The sequence below is a fragment of the Papio anubis genome, chromosome 3 (assembly GCF_008728515.1).
Source record: "Papio anubis isolate 15944 chromosome 3, Panubis1.0, whole genome shotgun sequence".
Lineage (NCBI taxonomy): Eukaryota > Metazoa > Chordata > Mammalia > Primates > Cercopithecidae > Papio > Papio anubis.
The window spans coordinates 50,992,956-51,005,957 of record NC_044978.1 but is presented as its reverse complement, the minus strand read 5'-3'; the positions used below and the strand labels follow the sequence as shown (position 1 = coordinate 51,005,957).

Here is a 13,002-nt window from a genome sequence, read left to right as displayed (position 1 = left end):
TATAAATAACAGTTCAAAATTTCATCATTATATTGCTCATTTGTAAGTTCCACCATACACACACACACACACACACACACACACACACACACACACACATATATACTTTTTGGAGATGGAGTCTCTCACCCAGGCTGGAGTGCAGTGGTACAATCTCGGCTCCCTGCAACCTCTGCCTCCTGGGTTCAAACAATTCTCCTGCCTCAGCCTCCTGAATAGCTGAGATTACCAGCATGCGCCACCATGCCCAGCTAATTTTGCATTTTTAGTAGAGACAAGGTTTCTCCATGTGGGTCAGGCTGGTGTAGAACTTCTGACTTCAGGTGATCCGCCTGCCTCGGCCTCCCAAAGTGCTGGGATTACAGGTGTAAGCCACCATGCCTGGCCCACAATATTTTCTAATACTGGCATAACAACATCTTCTGAACACAAACACTCATCCACAGATTCTGATTCTTTCAATTTTCTTCTTATCAGTTATCTCTTTTGCAAGTTGAATGATAATTAAGGTGTGGAAATTACTGACAAAGACTAGATATAGAAGTGGAAATTTTCTAGAAACATCAGTTGTAAATCTTATTTAGCGGTGACATTTCTTTCTCAATTTTTATGTTAATATATGCCTTTCCCTAATTAATCTGGACAGTTTCATCTGAAGAGATATTTTAACAGAATATAAAATGTATAAAGAAAATGCACAAACTGTCAAAATTCATCATGATGTAAAAATAGCCATAAATTTAAAAAACTTCAGAATTACTAACATTGCATGTAGATATCATTACAGATGTGGGACTATTATTTTGCACATTTTCTTTGTTGGTGATTTCTCTCATGTTGACAATGTAATTTGAAGGTTTAAAAATGCATATGTTTAGATATACTCATCAGGGGTAAGTTATTAGTGAAATAGGTGGTTGTTCTTAAGAGGATTTAATACCAAACTTACTCTTGCTCTAAGATGTGTTATACACTTTCCTGATCAAACTGATGTGAAAAAAAATGACAGATAACTAAAACTTCCTGATAATGAATGACAAAACATCTGACATAATAAATTCTCAAGGATTTTTTACTCAAACATAATTCCTGGATGTGTCTCATAAACAGTAGCCCCTAGAAACTCTTCTTTAATGTATTCAATAATCCCCTCTGACCTTTGTTCAAAATGCTCTGGGTATAATCCATTAAAGCATGAGTGTTATCTAAATTGGTATCTAAGGGGAAGCAATGCAATGTCAATGTAAAATAAATTTCTTTCTCTCCTCTTGGTCATAATCATGATGTATGCTTTTTTTCAGAATTGAAAACACTTTTCACAGTATAGTCATCTGTAGTGTGTAAAACCATGTTTACAGAACCCATATATACAGAAAAATCTCGGTCTTCAATTTGAAGGTTCTTTGCCATGCTAATATATGTTGTAAAGAATGACCACATAGTAATTGTCTAGTCTTTTCTCCTAACCCCAATAGGTAGGTATCAGAGACTCAAGAATTGTGACTCATAGAACAACTGCATATTCTCTTTCTATAACTACATAGAGTTATAACTAAATTTCTTAGAAATTAATTTGAATATGCTAAAATATATGAATAGAAATAACTGACTCCTTTTGTTTATCACCGAAGTTGTAATTCTCTGGATTTTCAGAAAATGAAGTAAAAATCCCTATTATGTGTCTCCCCTTGGGCAGATTGCCAAGATCTCAAGTCCATTAGTTCATAACTTATCTTCTTCTGGTACAACTTCCAGTATTATTTGTAATGTTCTGGTTATTCTCTCTACAAAGAAAGAAAAATAAATTAAAAATGCATGGAAATCAGAAATGCATAAAAACAACAAAATAGGAATTATTTTGGGTTGAATACCAAAAACACACAACTGTCTACTTCATAGAGCACTTTCAAGAATTTTTTACTTCATTAGAATCCTATCATGCTCAATTAATTTATTTGTCACTTCTGTAACTTCCCATGATGGCTTCTCAGCAAGAATACATTAATATTTTGCATTCTAATAAGGATTTTTATTCATGGACCCAAAGGGTGAAAATATTTTGGGACAGTAGGACCAACATATAAATAAATGTTTAAAAATACACTTCATATTCAGCTTAAAATTGGTTTATTCTTTTTGCACCTATGAGATTACAGTCAGTTCCTCAGAAGAATCAGAAGGAGAATCAGAATATAATTTTCATTCTCTAACTTGTAACATATTATTGAGAATATTGTCTTATCTCCTAGGGCCTAATATGCCTAATCAGTAGAATGAGAGACTAAATCAGTGATTCTCAAAGTGTGATCCCTGTACCAACAAAATTAGCATCACCTACCATATTAGAAACGCATCTTTGCAAGCTCAATCCTAGACCTACTAAATTAGAAACTGAAGATGGGGCCTAGTAGTCTGTAATTCTGATAGACACAAAAATGTAGGAACTGAGGACATCTCAAGAGAGTCTGACTCCAGTATTCAGAAGGAGGCCTACCTTTTTTCCTTCAGAACCATTGAGTTAGATAATTTCCAAGGTCATTTTATCTCAGCAGTTCTAGAACTCTATGACCTTGGTTTCTGGGGACATTAATTACTGTTTGCCTCTTTTTTTTTTTTTTTTTTTTTTTGAGTTGGAGTTTCACTCTTGTTGCCCAGGTTAGAGTGCAATGGTGTGATCTCAGCTCACTGAAACCTCCACCTCCTGGATTCAAGTGATTCTCCTGCCTCAGCCTCCCGAGTAGCTGGGATTGCAGGCATATGCCACCACACCAGGCTAATTTTGTATTTTTAGTAGAGACAGGGTTTCACTATGTTGATCTGGCTGGTCTTGAACTCCTGACCTCAAGTGATTTACCTGCCTCGACCTCCCAAAGTGCTGGGATTACAGGTGTGAATCACTGTGCCCAGCCAGTTTGCCTCTTATCTTTGTAATGAATTCCTACAGAATCTTTTCAATGTCCTGCTAGTCCTGGAGCCGTTTAGAGCCTGACCTCTTGATGGTTTCATACCCAGATAGTCTTTCATCTGGACGTAGAATATTTCTCCTCATTCATGGCTTGTTATCTGTAACAGCTCCTTTCAAGCCATATTTAATGACATTTAAAAAGGTATTTTTTTCAGGCAAGGCACAGTGGCTCATGCCTGTAATCCCAGCACTTTGGGAGGCCAAGGCGGGTGAATCACCTGAGGTTGGGAGTTCGAGACCAACCCCAGTAACATGGAGAAACCCCGTCTCTACTAAAAATACAAAATTAACTGGGTGTGATGGTGCATGCCTGTAATCCCAGCTACTTAGGAGGGTGAGGCAGGAGAATCACTTGAACCCAGGAGGCAGCGGTTACGGTGAGCCGAGTTTGCGCCATTACTCTCCAGCCTGGGCAACAAGAAAGAAACTCCATCTCAAAAAAAAAAAAAGGTATTGTTTTCATCCTTTTCTTTCTGTGTTTGTCAAAGATGTTGTCCTTAGCGCATTAGTTTTACAGTCTACATTAATTGTAAAGGGCCCAGCACAGTCTCGGTAAATTATAAACTCCATGTGAATGTTTCCTAAATAAACTGTATTTTACACAGCCCACTCTTTACATTGAGATGTAAGTGCAGCATAAGGGAGCACTCAAGAGCAATTAAAGCCCATATTTTCAGAAAAGGGAAATGACAAAATTATTCTATAAAAATAGGCATTTTTGGGAAAAGGAAATATTAATAAATTGTAAAGAAAATGTAGCTTAAACAGAGAAGGGGCTAGGGATATGTGACAGTAGTTTAAAACAAACGAACAGAAAAACAAGAGATCTCAGGCATCTGCAACGGCCAAATGAAAAGCAGTGATGTTAAAGAGACATCATCTCCAGCCCTGCCTCCCTAAAGAGATCCTGCCCATAGCCTCCTGAACTAATCTCCATGACTGCCCTCCACACCCAACACGAAAGCCTTTTCCAAAAGTGTCTCTCTATATTCAGGGATCCCCAAATGTCTGCTATCTTAGACATCTTGTTTCCGCATGTCATAACACTGCCTCCATTCAGACAAATGAGGAGCAACTTAGATCCTGCTGCTTCCCTAATGTGTCATTCTCCTTCCTAAAAGCTTGGTTTGGGTCCATTATTCAGTAGCACATGGTCATAGAATCTCTATTCCGGTTTTGCACACTTTCTGCTATCTTTCCTCTTCCTTTGTGTTCAATCAGCCCCGTTGACAATATCCAATGTATCTTGCTTATGTGATCTCTCTTGCAATCTCAGGATTTGAATGACTTTCATCGTAATGAAGGCTTCTACAGAGTAATTGATTTTAACCATGACTACCTGTTGGAGTGACACCAACTTTTCCTCCTTCTAGATTTATCTTACAGCAGTGGACCAGACAGCGGTGCTCAAGAGAGTCAAGTATGTCTTTAAGGAAGCTTCCTGCATGCCTGGGAAAGCTGCAGAGCATGTGGCATTCAAGTGCCATGTCTACATCCATGTTCAAAAACAGTCTTTCGGCTTTAAGGATAATCAACCCATGGTACTCTTTCTTTAAATAAAGGTGTGTTAATGAGTCTGCATTTGGTGTTTTCAGTAACTGTAAGGTACAGGACCAAATAACAGTTGTAGTATTTTTAGCTTTACCTTTCATGTTCAGTGTTAGTCTTGAAATAATTTGAAACAACAACTGGCCCTGCAAAATTTGATTTACCCAACCATACCTGGTACCAGCATGGGAACTACAGCAAAAATTGCCTACATTTTTGATGTAGCACAAGCCTATTTTTTTTTTCTGGAAGTGTTCATAAGAATAATAGTATTTTTTTAAGGCTACAAATATTTTCACAAGCACGATCTCATTTTATCCTTACAATGAAGATAGTTTGGACCCCTAAGAAATGCAGGCAAGCTTAATTAATTTGCATATCACACCACAGTATTTGTGAACAGTCTGTTAAATACATTATTCAGCTTTCAGTGACTTAACATAAATGAAGTTATCTTGACTGACTGTATGCAGCATATGCTTTTAGGACTCTCGAGTTGCAAACTCGCTGTCCACAAAGATGCATTACAGTCATTCTGCTGGGGTTTCCCAATCTGATTTTTTATAATTAAAGATTTTGTTTAAATAAGACTGTCCTCTATCTCTCTCCCTGAGCCAGAGGGACCCACTTCCAGTCACCCTACTCAACCCCGTGACAAGGTGTGGCTGATAAATAGAGACAGCCAAGTAAAACGGCTGCTGTGAGCCCTGGCCCAGGTTTGCTAGGTCTTGCTATCTTTGTGTATTTGCATATGTCATTGGGGTATCTGCCCCTTTTTCCTGAGAAGCTTGTGTTTCTGTAAGTAAATAAATAATATAACTAACCCACCAGAAGAATAAACCACTCTGTCACAGATGGCAGAAAAAAGCTTTCTGTGTATCTCACCATTCCCTTAAGAGCATGTTTTCTTTTCTCCCTAGAAATGCTATCAGACAAAAAGTGGTTCAATACTGGCATCCTGTGGCTGGAGAGATTTATCAAATCTCTGAAAATCTCAGCTCCTCGGATTCTGAACATTCCCTGGCTGTCAGTTCTCAGCAGCCTTTCACCATTTTCTGAGTGCTATTTGGTTACCTCTCATTTTTCATGGAAACAACCTAGGTAAAATGTATTTTGATAGACTATCATTTTCACAGAGCTAATCTATTCATGCATTATCAGGGTAAAAATAAATGATAATATAAAGGTTATGGAATTTTACCAAATGAAAGGACTTGATATTAAATCATTGAAAAAACTGCTCCAAGCACAGGCTCTTGGTCTCTAAGTTCACACTGAGTTTCTCTCTAACAAAAAGATCATAGAGTAGTTGGGAGAAGGGTCAGGGCACTGCCTCAGGATTCTGTTGTTTGTGTGTCTGTGTGTGAGTGTTTTGTTTTGGCCAAAGGCTAAGAAAATACTTCCTATTGCAGCAATAAATATTATGAATTTTCTTTATTTTACTACAAGAATGCTGCCTCAGAGAAAAATCAAACAAAATTACGGAGGACTGTTGCTTTTTGCTACTCACTTTCAAGGCAGCTATAAAGATAAAGAGTTACAATGATCGCAGTTTAAAAGCAGAATTGCCATGCTCCCCGGTAAGACTTAATGGCATTTTTGAGAACCAAATAACCATTATGGGACTACTCCATTGCTGCTAGTTTCACGAATGGCTAACACTAAATTTGGAGGCCTTGGAAATGTTCAAAACATCATTAGAGACAGAAAAATAGGAAAAAACTTTAAAATTACATGAACACCAAAAGACATCAATGAGGGATCAAGCATGAAAACTGCTTGTTGGGATGAACTGACAAAGAAATAATACAAAGTACACACGTGTTTGTTAGCAAGAGGAAAGGACTGTTAGATTTGGCTGACTCCAAACAGGAGGAACAAAATGCCTGCTAAAGTGGGATGGAACAATGGCTTTCCTCTTTAATCATACTCCCTCTCGTTCTAGTCTAACTCTAGGACCACCAGCTCTTTCTTCCTCAATTCTGTTAATTTTCTGTGCTGCTCAGGGGTTTTAACTGTCTCAGTTAGTATGGGAGACAGACATAGATCTCACAGCAATGAGTGCTAATCTGCCCTAAATGTTAGCAATGAATAAAGCAATCCTAATGGTAAATGGTATTTAGTAAGATCCCTTTTCCCTCCGAATAGGCTCTATCTTTAGTGTTTAGAACAAAGAGAACTTAAAAACATTCCACAGAAAACTAGTGTGATCTGAGAAGAAATAGAGATTAAATACTCAGTTAAGGCAATCAGTGCGCCTGTGTCAGCCATAAAGCACCTCATTTGTATAGTAACATTTCTTTGGGGAAACGAAATCCACATATAAATAGTAGTATAAGATCTAAAGATGCAAAATTCCAATTGAATGCTAATAAAAGGTATTAACAAAACTGCTTTAAAGGACTGACTTCTCAATGAGTCTGCACAGCACACTAGAGATTCAATATGCATATCAAGGTTTTTGGTTGTTTGTTTTCTAGTAATACTGCCATTATTTATTAATAATTTAACCAGAAATCTCCCTAACCTTTTAACTGGAATTTTAAAAATTAATTATGGTAAAGTAAGTAAATTAAAACAAAGAAAAAGTATGAAAGCTATGTTCTAAACTCACCAAATTCAGCAGCGAGCATAGATCTGCCCTTCTGGCTATATTTGTGACCTATCTGCCCCCCTCCCTTCCACAAGGGATCCAGTCTAGAAAGAGCATGAACTTAGAAGTCCAGCAGATGTGGGTTCAATTCCTAGTTCTATGGTTTAAAATATGTACACTCAAAAATAAATTATCAATTTTTCTGAGCCCTGGTTTTCTCATCTGGACTTGGGAATAACAACACCTAACCTTGTTGAGGATTGCTTGAGATGATCATGTAGGGGAAAGGACTCAGGAGTGCCTCTGACAGAGAGACAAGCTTGCAACACAGGCTATTCGTAAGCACCCTTCTTACCTAATGATCTACTATGATTTCTCCTCCTCCAATTTAACTGGTCACCAAGTCTTGTTGGTTTTTCCTTTTAGTATATTTCACTTTCTCTCAGACCCTGCTGATACTGCCTGTCTTCAGAATCCCCCTCAATTCTCAACAGGATTGCTGCAGTAACCACCAAAGTCGATATTCTGTCTTCAGCCCCAACCTATCTTAATCCATCCTCACAACCCGCAGGGTGACTCTCCTAAAATATAAAACTGCCTGAGTTTGACTTTCAGCTACTCTACTTTATATCTGTATGACTTGGAACAAGGGACCTGAATTCTCTCATGCTATAATTCAAAGCCTATTAAATGGGGATAATAATTTTTCCTACCTCAGTAGGATATTATAAGAATTAAATAAAGTCTTGTTCCCCTCCCTGTGTCCATGTGTTCTCACTGTTCAACTCCCACTTATGAGTGAGAACATGTGGTGTTTGGTTTTCTGTTCCTGTGTTAGTTTGCTGAGAATAATGGCTTCCAGCTTCATCTATGTTCCTGCAAAGGATATTAACTCATTCTTTTTTATGGCTGCATAGTATTCTACAGTATACATGTGCCACATTTTCCTTATCCAGTCTATCATTGATGGGCATTTGGGTTGGTTCCAAGTTTTTGCTATTGTAAATAGTGCTGCAATAAACATATGTGCACATGTGCCTTTATAGTAGAATAATTTATAATCCTTTAGGTATATACCCAGTAATGGGATTACTGGGTCAAATGATATTTCTGGTTCTAGATCGTTGAAGAATTGCCACACTGTTTTCCACAATGGTTGAACTAATTTACACTCCCACCATAGCACATGTATACCTATGTAACAAACCTGCACATTCTGCACATTTATTCCATAACTTAAAGTAAAATTTAAAAAAAAAATTAAATGAAGTCATACACGTGCACGCACATGTGGAAGCTGCTATTGTTCTCTTCATTGTTCTTGTTATTATAATCCTTCATGAGGCACCCTTCCTTTTAAGGTACTGCACAGTCATAATGTTTAAGGCATTTGCAGGCCACTGCCTAACTCCCCAACAAATCTCATGTCACTCATCAAGTTACATGTTATGATATAGAATCACCAAACTACATTCAACCCAGAAGGAAAATAATTAGGTTAGTAAGGGATTCAAAGAGAGATTAGGTCGTTTAGAGAACTACTGATAAAATTTCATCTAAAACAAAGCTGTTTCTCCTAAGAAGTGATTAAGGAAGCCCAAACTAATATCCTGAAAGGATTCAATGGCTGTACCCTAAATGTCCTTCCTGCCAAAAAGTAGTTCCAATTAAAACGCCATAATGTTCTCAAATCATCAATTATGCCACTTACATTTTTAAATGTTAAGTATATTATGTATGTACACCTTTATGGGTTTTCTACATGGTGTTGCACAATGTCCTGAAAGTATTTAAAATTCTTACCTGACATTATTCTAAACCACTTGGGTTTCTTGTCCCATATAATAAAGAGATAATATGCAGGCACTCCAGTCAGAGTGATGATAAAGCCAATCCCTGTACTAAATGGATCTGAATAGAGGGAAAGGGCAACCATGAAGAGGCACGTGAAGGAAAACAAAGCTGGGATGAACAGTGGAACCTGGAACACAGAACACAAAAAAAGTCACTTCAAACATGTTCAAGCAACAGAAGTTGGGTTTGAGATGAGCATGTCAGTCATGACATATACTTTAGTGATATGCTGTAGTCATGCGACCAGGTGATAGGCACCAACGTGCCTTACCTTAGTAGCAAAGTCTCTTTCATGGTGCACAGATAATGTATTAAATGTACTCCCGGCCGGGTGCAGTGGCTCACGCCTGTAATCCCAGCACTTTGGGAGGCCGAGACGTGTGGATCATGAGGTCAGGAGATTGAGACCATCCTGGCTCACACGGTAAAACCCCGTCTCTACTAAAAATAATTAAAAAAAAAAAATTAGCCGGGCGTGGTGGCAGGGGCCTGTAGTCCCAGCTACTTGGGAGGCTGAGGCAGGAGAATGGCGTGAACCTGGGAGGTGGAGCTTGCAGTGAGTGGAGATCACGCCACTGCACTCCAGCTTGGGTGACAGAGCCAGACTCCGTCTTAGAAAAAAAAAAAAAAACACACACACACACACACATTAAATGTACTCCCTTAAATGTCTTAAATGTAATTCAACTTAGTTTAAATTGTTTTTAATTCTTTGGATAGAACAAAATCTAAGGACAAAAAAAGGATATTTTATTAGAGATGTTCTGTTGGAATTATTTTACTAGTTAAATGCCATGATGATTATGGTTTTGATTTTAAAAGACTGGCTCTTTGATAATTATGATTAGAACCCACTTTAATGTGGAGTCAAGAGCACCGGCTGCTTGTTACATGTTAAAGTCTTCCAGTGCATATTGATTTTCTGTTGAGATTCACAATAAGAACTGACAGGAATAAAACAAGCCAACTCCTATTCAACCGCTAATAAAGATGCCGCCAGCATTAGGCAATGAATATTATTAGAAACAAATCCTGACAACATGACTGACAACATTATCTATGCCATTTCTTAAAAACAAATAAATGATGAGGTCAAATCAATCTGTGAGTCAAGTCTGAAGAAGATGGCAAGCTTCTTCTCCAGTCCTCCAAAACGGAAATGCTTACTTATGGGAAATAGGTATTAAGTGGTAACTTCACAGATCTTCTCTTTCCCTGTATACTTTACATTTCTATTCCTTTTAGAGTGTATAATATAGAGAAAGAGCAATGTAACAAATCACAACATTTAAGTACTTAAAATGCCTATTTTGTAAGGGCAAATTCCTTTTTGGAATTGGCATTAACGAAGTATCTCCCTTACTCTTTCTCACCACGGCTGTCCACAACTCCAGCATAAAGACAGACAGAAGTAGCCCATACTTTGAGTATATCAGGTCATTGAACACATTCATGAAAAATCAACATACCAAACATTCATTCATACTGTCATTTTTCAAAAATGTGACATACAAAGTTCAGCACGTCACATAAAAAATTGGATGAACTATTTTTTTCCAACTTAAAATAAATCCAACAGGAAAGCACTGCCTGCAAGAGTTAAACATTTTTATTCCACAGATGCTGCCCCCATCCCAACCTCCCCATCAGTAAGTTATGACAAAGGGAGGACTAGGTATTAGGAGAAAGATTTATGTAAACCCATCAAGATTGCTGAGGTTACCTTGAAAGGACGATGCATATCTGGGCATTTGTATCGAAGATAAATCAGCCCAGCAACTGCCAGCCCAATAAAAAGCCACCTGGCAAAACTGAGGAAATTCAAAAGACTGTCGAGGTCTCCAGAGAAGAGCATTATCATTGTCAAAGGGTGCTGAGGGGGGAAAGGGAAGCAAGCTTGGTGAATTCAGTGAAAGCACAGATGATTAACAACAAAAACCTCACTAGGCATTATGACCATTTTCAAATAATTATTTATACCAATAAATTATCATCATAGTTAAAACCTGGATTTGACTAATCTTTTTCCTATAATCTGCTGTCATAATCCATTTACACACCAGTAACAGTATGAGAGTGATATGGCCATTATATTTTATTCAAGTGGAATTCTGTATGAATGTTGTGTTTTGTTTTTAGTTCCTTTTGCATTTGAGAGAAGATAATATGTTTTCAAAGAGTAAAAGAAAGGGTACTCAATGACTCAAAATTGAAAGACTCAAAGATTGAGATGATTAGTAAATAACCAATAATAAACAGTAAAAAAGACCCAACTGGAAGATTTACAGAAAGCTCTGCAAATGCTCTGATGAGCTCTTGGCTATCCACACACAGGAAATACAGACACTCATGGGTGATTCTGTTGGCTCTTGATTGCAAAACATTGAACTATTTTCCTCCACATTTACTCTCCTGGTGTGCTTGTTGTGTGTGACCCTCAAGACCACGGAGAAGAATGAAGCACAGAGATCAGCTTAGCAAGTCTCTGCAGCTGCACATGCCAAGGACAGCACGACTGATAGCAGAGGCTTAAAATGAAAGCCCTCTTCACGGAATAATACATTCTGTTCCCACAAGTGACGTTAAAGTCCAGATTCTGCACAGAGGGTACGCATACTTTTAAAAGAAATTTCAAGGAAATGTTCTGAAACAAATTAAATGCATGCAAAAAAAATGTTCAGTGCATTCTATGGTGCTCCTGACAACAGATTCCAGTTGAGAGAAATGTTACAAAATCACCAGTAAAAATGAATATAACATTGCCAATGGGTATTTGAGGACTTTTACACCTTATACAGTCTTTTGTAGCTCACATTTCACAACACTTTGCTCTGCATAAAGAATTTTACAACTCAAATTTACCTCATGGTGCTTTTATTTTATCCTGTAGGATAAAAGACATTATTTGCTCTCAAATGTCTCAAATGAATAATGGCACTGTCTAGGATTTTATCAATTCTTTCAATAATTTTGTGTGCATTTCATGATAAGGTGCCTAGATGGTACATCTGGGTACTTTTTGGGCTGTAGCTTTTTGCTCTACTTTCCTTAAGTAGTTGGGACTTCATACTCTACATTCTTTTCTGTGAGGTGCTATGTCGATGAGAGGAACCAAGCTAATCGTTTTCCTTAGACCGTACACATTTTTGCAAAGACGAAAGAGAGGTGATGTGGTTTTTGCCCCAAAGCATCAAATGGGCATCAGAAACATGGAGTAAAGGGAAGAGATGGAAGATATCCTGCCTCCCAAACTCCACCATGACATACATTAGCAATGAATGAGAAAGTAAAGTACTATCTAATGTCTGGTTGGAATTCCTTTTTGCTAATCTATTATTCAAGGTTATATCTAGATACACTTGTTAATATGCATTACCAAAACAATAACAGCTGGCAGAGGAGTGTGCTTGCGGACATGAATCATGGAGAGGATTTCTGGAAGGTGACCCTCTCGAGACGCAACATAGAATAACCTGATGGGAGAGAAATGTGGGTGGAGTTGACTGTATGATTGATCATTTCAAAGGGAAAATCCAGAAATCCCAGAGAAAACTTGCATCTTTTTCATACCAAATGGTCAGGCATTTCTCAGGTGATTGCCTAAGTTCACTTTTCAAATAAGGTGAAGAAACATCATAGGAAATCTAAATCTGAATTTTACAAAATCTGCCAACATTATATTATTCTTTGAAGAGAAAGAATAGCAATATCTGATTCGGCATAGCGCTCTCTACATATGAATAGCTGATGGGAGATCTAGTTCTAAATTCTTGGTATTTATATGTGTGTTGTCCATCCAATTCAACAAACACACGCACATGCACATCCACAGGTACACACACATGTATGTAGCATTCACATTTATCTGATCGGGTTTTAATCTTATATTAAAAGAAAAAGACTTTTGCATCAAACTAAACAAAGGAAATACAGATGGTAGGGGTGGTGATTTCTGATGTCTCTTACTTTACTTTTTTTCTTGGCATCTTCAGAGAAACAGAAAATTATATCACCAGAAATAAAATGCCATTGTTAGACTCTG

The 13,002-nt window shown here is 37.6% G+C and overlaps 1 protein-coding gene and 1 long non-coding RNA gene across 5 annotated transcripts in view; one reads left to right on the top strand and one right to left on the bottom strand.

Moving 5' to 3' along the window:
• The window catches only part of LOC108586095, a 67,476-nt gene extending 61,758 nt beyond the window's left edge, over window positions 1-5,718 (top strand). The window contains exons 2-3 of the long non-coding RNA XR_004182678.1: window positions 4,339-4,527; window positions 5,434-5,718. This is a non-coding gene — a long non-coding RNA (uncharacterized LOC108586095). The remainder of the gene's footprint in view (window positions 1-4,338; window positions 4,528-5,433) is intronic.
• SLC7A11 (solute carrier family 7 member 11) overlaps window positions 107-13,002 on the bottom strand; it is a 230,745-nt gene continuing 217,849 nt past the window's right edge. For 3 of the 4 annotated variants that reach the window (XM_031664264.1, XM_031664266.1, XM_031664265.1), the window contains 4 exons: window positions 12,337-12,433; window positions 10,684-10,833; window positions 8,910-9,087; window positions 1,619-1,784 (listed from right to left, as the gene is read on the bottom strand). In XM_031664264.1, coding sequence (XP_031520124.1) covers window positions 1,723-1,784; window positions 8,910-9,087; window positions 10,684-10,833; window positions 12,337-12,433 — 487 coding nt within the window. In that variant the 3' untranslated portion in view covers window positions 1,619-1,722. Of the gene's footprint in view, window positions 1,785-8,909; window positions 9,088-10,683; window positions 10,834-12,336; window positions 12,434-13,002 lie in introns of all 4 variants that reach the window. The other variant, XM_003899196.5, reaches the window with a different exon arrangement.